General features: G+C 42.8%; 1 protein-coding gene across 1 annotated transcript in view; it reads left to right on the top strand.

Moving 5' to 3' along the window:
• The first annotated feature begins 2,390 nt into the window (after positions 1-2,390).
• The window catches only part of ALPK2 (alpha kinase 2), a 66,754-nt gene continuing 54,059 nt past the window's right edge, over positions 2,391-15,085 (top strand). Inside the window, exon 1 of the mRNA XM_026649033.1 lies at positions 2,391-3,812. Coding sequence (XP_026504818.1) covers positions 2,391-3,812 — 1,422 coding nt within the window. The remainder of the gene's footprint in view (positions 3,813-15,085) is intronic.

Genomic DNA, 15,085 nt, shown 5'->3' with positions numbered 1-15,085 from the left:
GGTCTGATAATTGCTGAGCTGGGTGTGAGCAGGCGTACGTTCATTAACATCTGGAGCAGAGATTCCCATGATGCAGTGCTTCCCTGCTTTTTCTGGTCCCAGAGTTCAGTGCGGTTCTCTGTTCCGTATGCAAATTGAGATGTCTCCCTGTCCCATCTTTCATGCAGATGAGGCTAGGGGAGTTATCTCTGCTCTCCATTCTGTATGCTAATGGAGATGTCTTAATCTTGTCACCCTTGTCAGGAGGGGTCTAGGTGTGTCTCCCAACACCCTTCACTGCTCTCTGCAAGTTTTTTCCTCTGATGGGTTTTTGGTTTAAGCAGAGGCTGTGGGGGGAGGGTGTCTTTCATGAGTCAGGCTGGATACTGCACCCTTGTTCCCCAAGAACACAGAGGTGTCTGGTATCAGCATCTCCATGGAAGAGGATTTGCCCTCTAAGAAAGGAAAACTGACTGACTTGCAGTGAGCTGTTTACTACAGAGAGTGCAACTCCAAACAAGCCCATACATGCCCATTGCTATTGACCCACTACTAGACATTAATCTAGTTCCCCATGTGTCTTCATGCTGTCTGACTTTGAATCAGTTCCTAGTGGAACATGGCACAGACAGCAGCTGACAGCACCGCTGACTGCTCTACTTAAGCCCCCATTGCAGCAACTGAAATGCAATTGAAAGAGCTTGGAAGGGCAGTGGGGAAGTTTGCATGCTAGGAAAGTAACAGATCAGAAGGTTTGGGAATCCACAGCACGGAGTTAGGAGAGTGAAGGGAGATATTTTAACTGGAAAGGACTCACTGGGGGTTCATCCTCAAAGTGGTTCATCAGATCAGGGTTCAGACGCATTAGGAAAACAGTGTGAGCAAGATTTTATTTCAGCTCTGCAAACCACACCTGTTCTGTGAATAAATATAGTACTTTATTTTCCGGAGCTGTTAAACTTTCTCCTTTCTTGAGCACTGAATTCACTCTGAGCTCGAATATGCCACCGTTTCTTACACTGAGCAGTAAGTACCTTACTCCCGTAGTAGTTCCACTGAAGTCAGAGGGGCTAATCAGGAATATAGTACTGCTCAGAGTGCCTATTACTTTTACAGAACAAAACCAAAAGATTGGAGTTGAGCTTGGTTTATTTTATTTTGTTTTGTATTTGTAATATGCCCATGAGGATTTTTGCTGCAGGAAATGGGTAATGCAAAGCAAACAGTATTATTTTAGACAGAGATTGTCCAGCAACTAAGTGTAACATTTAGAAGTGTTTTTAAAAAGCCTAAAAAGAATAAATACATTTCATTTTTTTTTCAATTTTAAATTATTAGAACCTTTTGGGTATTTTGTTTGTTTTGCTTTTAATTCTTTTTTAAAACCACCTTGTGAACCTACACACAATTGTACTGTTCGTGCACGACAGCCAAAAAGTGAGATGTAATATAAATAGGAAATTTAAACTGAGCAGTCTGATTTCAGTGCTCCAGCTGCATCAGGCAAACAAGAAATCAAAATGGTAAAAAAAAAAAAGAATCATTTAAAATCCATTCAGATTGATTATTCCAAAGTGTTACTAGTAACATGTTTATGGAACTTTTATTCAGACATTGCAGTTTCAAAAAATTATTATTATTGCCCCAGAATAACTGTCAAAATAGCAAAAATGTGTACATATGCAAAACTCACACATATACTTTTAGATTCCCATTTACACATGGATATATCCAGATTAGATGCAGGAACACACATTTGTTGCAGCTAAATATGTGTGGAAACAAGAATACGTTGAGGGGGGGCTGAAATGTGTGTGGTGGCTGTTTGGCTTGGTTTATTTTGCTAGCACAAATCACCTTGGTTGCTCCTAATGTGCTCTCACTAAACATCTAAGCATAAAGTAGTGGTTTTTAGTTGTTGCAGTTAGCAATTGCTGTCTTTTTAAAACCCTGATTTGTTCCTTTGAAAATTCTTGCAACTCAAAGGACAAAACTTAAAAAATAGTACAGACGAGCAAACTTGTGGCATTTATGAAATAAATAAAACGCGTATCCTTTTAAAATTTAGTTTTAAACTCCAGCTATTTTTTTATTCACAGAGCAAGAATGCTGCACTTTGTCAGATCGTCGCTAGAAATTGCTTTCAAATGATCCACTCTTCAGATTTTGTTGAAGTGATATCAGACACAAAATTTACCAAAAATTACTGTCAAACCAAAACGATGATGAAGGAGCTAGTAGAAAGAATGAAGCCAATGCATTCAGTGGGAAGGTTCAGATCAAGCTAGGCAGATTGAGAAACCTTTAGCGGAGAAAAGGAATTGCTCCTATGAGTATCCACTTTAATTTCACCTGAGTTGGCCTCTACAAAAGTCAATGATTTGTCAGTAGAGCAGCCTATATAAACAGAGATGTCATCTTCATTGGATAATCAGTACAGAAACATACCTAGCTTGGAAGACAATATGAATGATAAAAACATATTTAAACTCCAAGAAAATAATTGCTGCACAATGTATGTATCAGAAAATGCAAATCATTTTGTATACTCAAACACTTTAGCTAGTGACGCTGCTGGAAAAGCAGCCAAATGCTACAGCATTCAAGTGTATTCCAAACCAACAAGTCTAATCAGTAATCATATAGACAACTGTTGCCTTACTGCTGAAATCTTAGTTTCTAGTCAGACCACTGAAGATGCCCAGGCTTCTGAACATAGTAGCCTCAATAAACTTCTGACTGAGAATACACTGTCCAATTACCAAGCAAATATTCACACAGGAAATCAGCATAACTTTGTAGAGGACGCTTCTCAGATCTGTGACACTAACTTTGAACTTTATCCAGGTAAAACTCTAATCACAGCTGATGAGTTTTCTGATGATGACCTTGAGTATCTGGAATGTTCTGATGTGATGACAGATCTTGCAAATGAAATATGGGAAAAGAAATTAAAATTTTTATTAGAAAGTGAGGAGGAGGAGGATATAAAGCTGAGTAAGGATTGTGATGGGTGTGATTATTTCCTCAGTGGAATGCCTTGCCGGTTTCAAGTGTCAGATAACACTGTGCCTATGGATACCACCATTGGCTTCTGTGGTCATCACTCAAAATCCAAAGAAGTAGCTGTAAGGAGAGATCTCTCCACATACAGTCAGTCAACCTTGCAAACAGGGATGATTCTTACTGTTGGGCACCACCAAGATAAAACTACCACAATGAAAGACAAGGAGAAGTGCAAATTGCCCGTCGCTTCTACGGCGATTGAAAATGATTATCCTAGAATTGAAGAAAACAATACAAATAACCACTCAGCGGAAGATTTCTCTATTGACAAATCACAGAACATGGATGTCGTACTTGCAGAAGTGGAGTCCTCCTCTTGTGGCTTAGATAGTTCTCTGACAAATCAAGCCTCGGAGACCATGGTAGCAAATAGTATGGGCAGAGACCTGTCAAATAAGAGTTCACAGCAATTAAATGGGATAAGGAGAAAACTGGCAGAAGAAAAATCTAAGGATGCTGTAGTCAATTTGACAGAGAGGCTGAGAAAAGACCTTTTAAATCTATTAGACCCCAAAGAACTTAGCAAACCATTAAGACACACAGGAGAATCTGTTCAAACTGGAACAAATGTTACGGATACTAGTGCACTGTTTCATAATCCAGGAGGTGCCATTTCAAAACAAAAGCACCAGGTGACAGAAAGCTTTCTAATCCAGGCTGGCTTATGTCATAGACAAGAGACAGATAAAACCAGTCATTGGGAAAGGAAATGGACTAGTGGCCTGTCTGACAAAAATCAGCTGCCAAATGAAAGTGTCTCACCCAGGGTAAGTAAAGCATTTTATAATTAAACATAAAGAGCTTTTCTAGCAACTTGAATGTACTTTATTCCGATTTGTTGCAAAATAATGCAAAATGTAAATTACTTTAAAAGATACTGTTCAAACCCTTGTGAATGACAGCTACTGCTGTGAAGGAAATCTGGTTTTGAAAAAAGCCCAGATAAACCAGAAGCTGTCCTAATTATAGAGAGAGACAGATAATAGTAAAAGGCATTAATGGACAGCTGGATAGGGAAATCTGATATTTAATCTATTGCATGTGTCTTATCCAGGCAATGTCTCTCTCTGCTTAGAAAGTTTCTCAGTTGAGTGTTGTAAGTCGAGAATATACCTTAATATAGGAGCATAATTTGAAAAGAAAAAGTGTCAAGTTCTCATCTCCGCTACACTGATGTAAATCTAAATTAGCTCCACAGAAGTCATTTGAGAGTTAATCTGCATTTACCCTGGTGTTACTAAGATGACAATTTGATCCAAAGGGTTTATGTTAGCAAGAGGGACAGTTTTCATTGTTTTCTTAATAAAAGAATGAAAGATTTAAATATTCTAGGGAAAAGTGGCTTATTTCTCTTTGTGAAAAGCATATAACACCAAGTGTTCTCCTAATGCTGCTGTATTAAATGGACCAGATACTCAGTTGGTGTAAATCAGCATAGATCCATTGATTTACATAGCGGTACACCAATTTTCACCAGCAGAGGATTTGGCCCATACTTTTTATTTCATGTAGAAAAGACCTAAGAAAAACATTAAAACATAACAGATCGGGCAGATTTTGTTCCTTTATCATTTGCTATGGGGGAAGGATTTTAAAATGGGTGGCAAAATTCACAGGAAATCTTATTTATGAGAAATGCATATTTTTAATTGATAAAAACATACCGTACTTGTGGATACATAATTGTGCCTTCTATTGTTTACCTCAAAATCTAATGCGCTGATAATAGGCTTTTGAAAATAAAAACAACATAAAGCAAGGAGTAATTTCTTGAAGTGATGCAACATTCTGCATCTCAAAGGTAGAAAAATGGAAAACTCTCTTTAGGTGGATTATTCTTCACCCTGACCTTTTGGGTGAGATTGAGCATGAGGGGACAAGTAGTAGTAGCCAAACATCATTCAAATGTGGGTGGCATTCAAGTGTCCCATTGTTTGTATATTTGGACCTCAGAATACAACTCCTGACTGCCTAAACATCCACACTTTCCCTCTCCTTCTCTCTCTCTTCTCCTCCCCTATAACTACCTGCTATAACTGCCATGAGACTTCTTCCCTTGCTTTCACCAGGCACAACCCTCTGGCATCTCACTCACCCCCCCCCCCCATAGCATTTGATTAAATCTACTCATTTTCCATTATATTTTGGCATGCATGCACTCCCCCACAAACACACACTTATGCATGGAGCATTTTTTAGTGGAACATACTTTTCTTCCCCTATTTCTTTCTAGCAAAAAAGGCCCCCATTTCAAAGTCATAGTTAATTTTGAGTTCAGTCATGGGATTTCTTAAACAATCAAAAATAGTCAAATTATTTCACTTGGAAAAGCAGCTATAGCGCCCACCTTGCCATCTGTATTCCTGGTTTTCCTTTGTTACACATTGTATATAAAAGGTGCAGTAACATTTTAACAGTGAATCACAGTCTTGTGATGTAAAACACCCTCATTAAGAAAAAAAACCTACTAAAAATGTAATGGCATTAGGCACAGTCATGGTTGGCTGAGACAATAAACCCAAGCCCTGACGGTCTATGGTCATTAAGATCCCATGACACTTTTCTCAAAAGCAGGTTGTTAATCCGAATGGCATGGCCAGATTCCAAATTGGCTAGTTATATTCTGGCTACCTGCACTTCTGTGGTGGGCGGGCTTTATTGCATTTCATACCACATAAATAAAGTAAAAATAAGACAAAAACATGCAGACAGATATTAGAAATGAGGATTAACCAAAGCCCTGGATTCAAACACCCTCCAACTGGGGTAAAGGTTAGATTCAGATACAAAATTACAGCAGACTGCCATTTTAGTAATGGGCCAAAGCAAAGCCTCAGACCTGAAGACTACCAACTGCAACTTCGGGGAAGTTTGGATTGGAGCTTTGCCCTGGGACTCATCTCTGCAAAGTACATAATGAGCCATAAACCTTCCCATAGTCTCTCAATGTAACATAAGAAAGGAGAGCAAGAATCAACTTTGTACCCTATACACACAGGGCCGGCCTTAGGGAAAATGGCTCCTTGGGCGAACTTTCTTTGGTGCCATTTAAGTACTGGTCCCCGAGCAGTGGGTAGCCACTCAGCAGCAGAGCAGCAGCGGCGCTGCAGGTGTCATGCAGCCAGGAGGAGGGAGAGGGGATGCGTATGAGCGCCTGGCTCCTGCCCCCAGCCCCCTTTATCCTCTCCCCCTGCCTCCCAGGTAGGCACAGCCCTTGTGCAGCCTTTTGACCAGGGCGCCTCCCCGACCACAGTGCCCTTGGTGGTCACCCATGTTGCCACCCATAAGGCTGGCCCTGTATAGACAGCCTAGTCTACTTAGGGCTACATTGTGGTATTAGCCTCAGTTCTGCATTTAGGGCAGAGAAAAACTGACTGGGCGCAGAAAGAGCACCATGAGGCACTTCCCAGTTCAGCTGGTGAGAAAGTAATTTGCTATCCCCTTTCAAAGGGTGCAGTATATCCCCCACTGTGCAGTAGGTCAGCTCTGCTGGCAGGATCATAGTGGCAGAATAACCATGGCTCCACCTATCCTCTGTCTCTTCCAGTCCCCTTCGTGGAGCACCTCAGTAGCAGCCTCCGTGCAGGCGCTGGTATTCTGCATGGACCTTGCTTTCATGAGCCACGCCAGGAGAGAGGCTCCTTATTCCCTCCCACAAAGCCTCATGACCTCACAACCTCGCCCTACGTGAAATGTATTTATTTAATGCACATTGATTAATAACAGATAAACAAAGCCAGCTAGGCCAGCGGCATGACATTGCATACAGAACTGAAAACTGGAGCACTTCAACTTCACAATACACTTGCATTCAAGAGGAAGCAGCTGTCGTGTGCCCAGTCAACATCATCAGTTGGAGTAACATTGGCATCAGCCCTAAATTACAGCACCTGTCTCTGGAGCCTGCCAAATGTCAGCAGAGTCAGTGAAGTGCTGTTGCAATTGGCAAGTTCACAGGGTTTTGGGGGCATAAGCACGACAACATTTACCTTTTCATAGTTCCACAGAGGTTAAGGACAGAAGGGACCGTTAGATCATCTAGTCTGACCTCTTGTATATCACAGGTCATGAATTTTCACCCAGATACTCCTATATCAAGCCCAAAGACTTTAGTTAGACTAATGCATTTTAGTCCTCAGGAAATTAAACTGTGTGCCACAGTGAAAGAACAGGAGAGACCAAGGTGCAGAGGAGATGTATGGGGGAGCACACGGGGTCATGTGCCCCTCCAGATTTCTTCTAGGGTTCAAACTAGAGCCTTTAAATTGTGCCCTCCTCACATCAACAGTATGTGTCACCTCTGCCTGGCAGAAATCTAGGAGGCCTGAGTGCAGCATGGATGGTCTCTGAGGCTGGCTCACAGGGCATGTCTCCCTAGAGCAGCGATCAGCTTGCTCTGCTCCAGCCGCAGTGCACCACTGGGAGTGAGGTGGGATTTCCCCATTATAGAGGGGAGAAGGCCTTGCATTTAACCTCATGCAGCTGTGTGGCCATGTGTGTGCGCAGGGGCTGCACCTGCAGCCCTGAGAACTGGGCCCAACTGCCTTGTCCAGCTTATCGAGTCCATCACAGAGCCAGGAATAGAGCCTGGGCGGGGAGGGGGCTGGGATCCTGCACCCAAAGGCCGGACGGGACCAGGAGCCTGTGGCCAAAGGTGGGGCTGGCTGGGAGGCCAGGAGCTGGCTCTGACCTGGGAGGTGCTAGGAAGCTGCTCTGTATTGCACTGAAGAAGGCGCAGTGAGTGACTGTGAGGCCGTGTTGCAGGCCACGAGGCCGTGTGGCATGCTCCCCCACGCGTTGCCTCAGCTGCCAGGGCTCACACCAGAAACTTTAAATTGTGCCACCTCCCACTATCAACAGTTATGCGCCTGTCAAGCTGCCACCAATGCACGATGTGGAAACTAGGTCAAATTACAAAGGTTGAATATAAACAAACAAACACAAGCACATAGGCATAAAATTAGAAAGGCCAAGTCACAAAAGGAGATTAAACTCGCTAGAGACATAAAGGGTAACAAGAAAACATTCTAGAAATACATTAGAAGCAAGAGAAGACCAAGGACAGGGTAGGCCTGTTACTCAGTGAGGGGGGGAAAAACAACAACAGAAAATGTGGAAGGTTAGTAGTGATTGGACATCTAACATAGTGAACACCAGTGAAAATGAGGTAGGATCGGAGGCTAAAATAGGGAAAGAACAAGTTAAAAATTACTTAGACAAGTTAGATGTCTTCAGATTACCAGGGCCCGATGAAATACATCCTAGAATACTCAAGGAACTGACTGAGGAGATTTCTGAGTCATTAGCGATTATCTTTGAAAAGTAATGGAAGACGGGAGAGATTCCAGAGGACTGGAAAAGGGTAAGTATAGTGCCAATCTATAAAAAGGAGACTAAGTACAACCCGGGGAATTAAAGACCAGTCATCTTAACTTCAGTACCCAGAAAGATAATGGAGCAAATAATCAAGCAATCAATTTGCAAACACCTAGAAGAAAATAAGGTGATAAGTAACAATCAGCATGGATTTGTCAAGAACAACCTGTATCAAACCAACCTGATAGGGAAACAAGCCTTGTGGATATGGGGGAAGCGGTAGATGTGATATACCTTGACTTTAGTAAGACCTTTGATACTGTCTCGCATGACCTTCTCATAAACAAATTAGGGAAATACAACCTACATGGAACTACTATAAGGTGGGTACATAACGGGTTGGAAACCGTTCCCAGAGAGTAGTTATCAGCAGTTCACAGTCAAGCTGAAAGGGCATATCGAGTGGGGTCCTGCAGGAATCAGTTCTGGGTCCAGTTCTTTTCAATATCTTTGTCAATTATTTAGATAATGGCATAGAGAGTACACTTATAAAGTTTGCAGCTGATACTTAGCTGGGAGGGGTTGCAAGTGCTTTGGAGGATAAGATAAAAATTCAAAATGATCTGGACAAACTGGAGGAATGGTCTGAAGTAAATAGGATGACATTCAATAAGGACAAATGCAATTACTCCACTTAGGAAGGAATAATCAATTGCAACACATACAAAATGGGAAATGACTGCTTAGGAAGGAGTACTGTGGAAAGGGATCTGGAGGTCATAATGGATCACAAGCTAAATATGAGTGAACGGTGTAACACTGTTGCAAAAAAAGCAAACATCATTCTTGGATTTATTAGCAGGAGTGTTGTAAGCAAGACATGAGAAGTAATTCTTCCACTCTACTCCGTGCTAATATGGCCTCAACTGGAGTATAGTGTCCTGTTCTGTGCCCCCCATTTCAGGAAAGGTGGACAAATTGAAGAATGTCCAGAGAAGAGCAACACAAATAATTAAAGGTCTAGATAACATGACCAATGAGGAAAGATTAAAAAACATTTTTTTAGTCTACAGAAGAGAAGATTAAGGGGAAACATAACAGTTTTCAAGTACATAAAAGGTTATTACAAGGAGAAGGGAGAAAAATTATTCTCATTAACCTCTGAAGATAGGACAAGAAACAATGGACTTAAATTACAGCATGGGAGATTTAGGTTGGACATTAGGAAAAACTTCCTAACTGTCAGGGTGGTTAAGCACTGGAATAAATTGCCTAGAGAGGAATCTCCATTATTGGTGTTTTTTAAGAGCAGGTTAGATAATCACCTGTCAAGGATGGTCTAGATAATATTTAGTCCTGCCTTGCGTGCATGGGACTGGACTAGATGACCTCTCGAGGTCCCTTCCAGTCCTACACTTCTATGATTCTATGCCTGTGCAATGGCCAGGAATTAAGTGTGATATGCCCAGATGATCCCAGCAGGCTGCAGAGGAAGGTGAAAAATCCCCAACATCCCAGCCAATCTGACCTGAGGAAGGTTCCTTCCCAATCCCAAATCTGGTGATTAATATAACCCTCAGCACGTGAACAAGACTCACCAACCAGACATCTAGAAAGAGGATTCTGTGTACCACCTTACAGCACCAGTCCACAGATGTCCCATCTCCTGCTGTGGCCAGTCTCTGACACTTCAGAGTAAGGTGTGTGTGTGAGGGGGGGAACATACACATCTGGCCAATTATGTACTGTGGGGTGGGGGGTGGGGGAGTTCCTTCCTGAGCCTGACCGACAACTGGCTGAAGTCCTGAAGCATGAGATTTGATTATAATCATTATCTTAATGCAAAGCTGCAGGTGTGATGAGTATGCTGAAGGCAATGAAGTTGAGCCCATTCTCCCCAGGCCTAGGAAGGAAGGGGATACACAGGCTCCAACGCCAGAAGGGAATACCACAACCATCCAGCCCAATTTTGGCTCCCCTCACCCCAAACACACAGACCATAAAATTTCTCCAAGAAGCTGGATTTAACCATATCTCTTAGAAATATATCTAATCTCATTTTATAGACTCCATCACCTCCCTGGCAAGCTGTTCCAATGTTTAATCACCCCCCACAGCTGGCTGACAAAATTATGTCTTATTTCAAGGTTGAAATGTTCTAACTTCACCTTCCAGCCATTGGATCTTGTTATGTTTTTGTCAGCAAGGTTGAACCCATGCCCCACTATCAGATATCTTTTCCACATGTGATCAAATCACCTCTCAATCTTCTCTCCAGCGAGCTGAATGAACTGACTTCCGTAACCCTCACATTACAAGGCTTGATCCAGAGGCTGGAAAACATTTTTGTGGGCCCCTCTTTGAACTCTCTCTATTTCTACATCCTTCTTGAAGTGTGGACACCAGAACTGGACACAGTATTCTATTAGTAGTCTTACCAATGCTGTGTACAGAGGTAAGATCACTTCCCTACTTCTACTTAATAGTCTCTTTTCGCATTAAACATTCCATGGAAAATGCAATGTGTATCTTTGAAACATTTTCCTTATTGGTAGGATCCACAATTCATACCATCTGCGGGCCATGCATTTCACAAGGACTATTCATTACTAGATCGGTTTGCTGGACCCAAAAGTTTTGCCATATGTATTGCAGATTCATCAAAACTTGTTTCAAAGACATTCTGGTTTCCATTGGAAATTTGCTGGTGTTCTGGACCAGGACCACAGCAGAAAGCCTGCCAACCCCCAGAGTCCTGGCTATAGCTGGATCTCTCAGGTCTACTAGACTCGCCGCTCCATGGCAGGCAGCCTGCCAGGCCTGAGGAGTCCTGCTGGAGCCAGGTCTCTCAGGACTGGTAGGATCCCTGCTCCAGGGCAGACCCGCCATATGGAAAGCCCCAGGGACAAGGACTCAAGTGCTTCCAGGGTCTGCAGCTCTGGGGCAGACCGGCCAACTGGACTGCCCCAGGGCTAGGAACCCTGGTGCTTCCAGGTCCCTGAACAAAATAATTATTTGCTCAGCTCTGTTCATTACTCCATTGTGACTAGGGTCTTACACTTATCCAGTTTTTGAACACCTCCAGTGATACTTGCATTGACCTCCTTCACTTGAATTTACACCATTTCTACTTGTCACAACAAAATGAAACTTGGGACTGAAACAAATAAAATAAATGGGATAGCTGATTGAAAAAAAGTTATTTCAAGTAGCACCTCTCTAATCCCTGCTTCTCAGCCACCAAGGTTTTGCAGGATAGCCTGTATGTGACTGCAGCCTAGATTCCCATGGTGCTGCCACATTGTCAGAGTTGCTCTGCATCTTTGGATCAGTGATCTACACCATGCTCTGTGGCAAATACAGAAGTGTATTGATCAAAGGCAGTAGAATGGACCCAGCACTAGAGCCGGCTGAAACTCAGGATTTCCAGTTTATGGAAAATATTGGTATTTTTAAATTTAGTTTTGTTCCAAATCACAATGAAACCAAGTATTTCAAAATTTCTTGCAAACCAAAAATGTAAAAAAAAAAAAAAAATTATTTCAGAAACACCAAACTGAGATTTGCTCTCTGGGACAGACAGCTGCTGAGTGAAATTGACAAGCTCTGTGATGTGGGGAAAGTTTGTCAAACCTGACTCGCTTTCACAAGGAATTTCAGTTTTGACAAACCAGCATTTTTTGATAAAACGGTGTTTAATCTAACCAACTCTACGCAGCATATCACAATCAGCATAGGCAGTGCTCTAACATCGGGCAAAGAAACGCAGAAAAAGTGTGAAGGGGAGAAACTGGCAGAAGAAAGGTGTGGGAAAGGGTGGAGGAAGAAGAGGTTGAGTGATACAGGAAAGGAGAGTAAGAGAGGCCATTTAATGCCAGTCAAGATGGGACACCAGTCCACTCCCAATAAGATCGAGAACGGCAGATGATTTCACATAGGCCAACAAACAGCTGTCAGATGGAAACAAGTTTAATTACTGTTTTTGAAGATAAAATGAGTGAAGTTGAAAAACAGTAATGAGGGAGAATTGCTGTGCATAGCCAATATGCCATTTTCAGTCACTTTATTATTATTTTATTTTTTATTCAAATTTTCTTAAAACATGTCTATGCCTTTTGTCCTCACCCGATCAAATAGTCATTGGTGGGTGTGAAGTTTTTGAGTTATTCAAGCACAAGAAAACCTTCCTATTATTTTTTTTAATGGGGCATGTATTTCCCACTCCCTCCCCCCTCAACTTGTTTCACTCAAAATTGGCTCTTTGGTTGAATCTTTCTTAAAAAAAAAAAAATCAGAGACGAAGCCTCAGAAATATCAGCGGAAAGTGGAAATTGAGATGATGTTTTGAGTGAGATAAAATAAGGGATTAGAATTGATATACTCTTTTATCTAGAGTTGTTCACACTCAGGAGGTCTGAGGTAATGGGGCTCGTGTAACTATTTTCTTTGGTTTCAAACCATAGAGATTGGTATCACCTCTTTTCCCACCCAGAACTTTCGCTTTGAGATTAGAACTTCAAACAATTCAAAGTGAAACTCAGTTTAAAACGCTGAATGTCACTTTGAAACCAGATGAAACTGCAAATCTCATGTAGTTTCAGTATAAAACTATGGGCCTGATCTCCATCTGGTATGAATTAGTTCAATTATTTGTCTCTTGAAGAACTCACAATGGAGGGCCTGGGGGGCCAAAACTGATGGGCAGTGTAGCGGCAGCATTGCTCCTCCTTGCTGCTGATATGGGGCCAGTTCCTCCACCAGGGGTCTCGCCTAGGGACCAGCTGGGCCTAGTATCACTTCCAATAACCCATGTCCTCTCTCAGGGATGAGGAATGACTCTGTACCTAGGCAGGCCGGACTGGAAAGTGGGGGCTGAACATAGCATGGACTCAGCAGGCAAGACGCTGGTGGCAGCAGCAGCAGCAGAGATGGCTCCTTAGTGACTGACAGTGTGTCAGAAATTTTTAGGGGTGCTCCCGGGTGACTCTGAACAAAGTTGGGAGGGAGGAAGGCATAGACCAAACTCTGGCAATGAATATTTTCTCTTTACGCAGAATCTCTGTTGCTAGAGAAAGGCATAGACCAAAACTCAGATCCAAGCACCCCTAAGCTTTGAGGAGGGGCTGATCCGAATGCAGATCTAAGTGTTACTGTATTTATTATTTGCATTCTACTAACAGCCACAATGTGCTAGGCTCTGTCCACACAAACAGGATGATACAGTCTGTGTCCTAAAGAGCTAATAATCTGAGTCCTTATTGAGACCAATAGAAAAGTTACATTGATTGTTCCCTGTGCACTGTTCCACTGAACAGCACTTTGTATTTTGGGGGAGGCAGCCATCAGTGTAACTTAACCCAGAATTTTACATGGATAAGAACCTGCATTGCCTTTACGAGAGAATGCTCAATCAAGCCATGGTGTGCCTGGGTGGATGCAAGATGCTGGCACAATCAGTGCACTGTCAACTCTGACAGCTGCCAACCTTGAAGCTAACAGTTCCTCCAGCTAACGAATGCCCTTAGTTCACTGCTGAGACTCCCCTCTCTGCTGTCATCCTTCCATTTCTCCCTCCCCAGAAAGGTTCCCCTGGTCACTGTACTCCCCCCACGCCCAATCCCCCAGCCAGCTTCTGCTCCTGCTCCATGGCTCCTCAGCCAGGAGATGCCCAGTCAACTGCAATTGCTATGTCTGCCTCCCATCCCATTGGCTATTCCCCGCTCATCCCTGTAGGAATGCCCTTGCTCTGATAGTTGCACTCCTCCTCCTCAGAGAAAGCCTAGTACATTTGGGGGGAAAGTAAGAAACTCATCTGAGCAACATCTTTGTCCCATCCACGAGAACCCTCAGAAGCTCTTCCACTGGAGCAAAATGGGAGCTGGCTCCATGGGGTTTTGTGGGAGGGAGCGGGGGTGAGGAGTGGGCACGAGCTGTTCTCTTCAGTATCATCCTCTGCTAATCACATGGATTTCCATGTGGAAATCTCATAAGGAGTTAGTTCTGCTTGCTGCTTCCCCGTTGGTCAATTTTCCTTCTTCAACCCAACTCACATCGACTTACCAGAGTGTAACATACACCATTATTTACATCACTCCCTGAATTTGGGCCATAGTGTAGTATGATAGTTTATATTTGGATATTACATGTCATGTTTTAAGATACTGTCAGAAAATAGTGCGGTGACTGACATGCTGGGAATTCAGGTAGCAGTGAACACGTGTACCAGGTGACTCATGGGCACTGCAAGCTGTTTGCAACACATGCCACTAAACTTTCCACTGGCAAACACCTGATCTAAAATGTGTTTTCACCCAGCAGGTATGGCAGCTTTGGGCAAACACCACAAAGGTAGCTAAGGGAATCATAGTTTGGGGGGGGGGGGGAGGATGCATTTTTTCCCCTTCATTTGTTTGAAAGCACCAAACTAGGCAGCACCACTCATGATACAGAGGTGAAATGTTCCAATTTGATACAACTTTACATTAATACAGCACATTTCGTCTGAGAGCGTCAGAGCACTTTGCCAACAGTAATTAGTCCTTCCAACACTCCTATGAGGTAGACAAGTACTATCACACCCATTTTACAGAGGGGGAAAATGAGGCATGGAAAGGTTAAGTTACTTGCTCAAATTAACATTGTAAGTGAATGGTAGAGTAGCCATTGGAAACCATGAGTCCTGGCTCCAAATCATCTACACCAACCACTGGACCACTCACACAAG

Source organism: Terrapene carolina, unplaced genomic scaffold (assembly GCF_002925995.2).
Source record: "Terrapene carolina triunguis isolate 2854851 unplaced genomic scaffold, T_m_triunguis-2.0 Scaffold69, whole genome shotgun sequence".
In the NCBI taxonomy this organism is placed as follows: Eukaryota; Metazoa; Chordata; order Testudines; family Emydidae; genus Terrapene; species Terrapene triunguis.
Note: the sequence above shows the minus strand (reverse complement) of the source record. Positions and strands in the feature narration are given on the sequence as shown.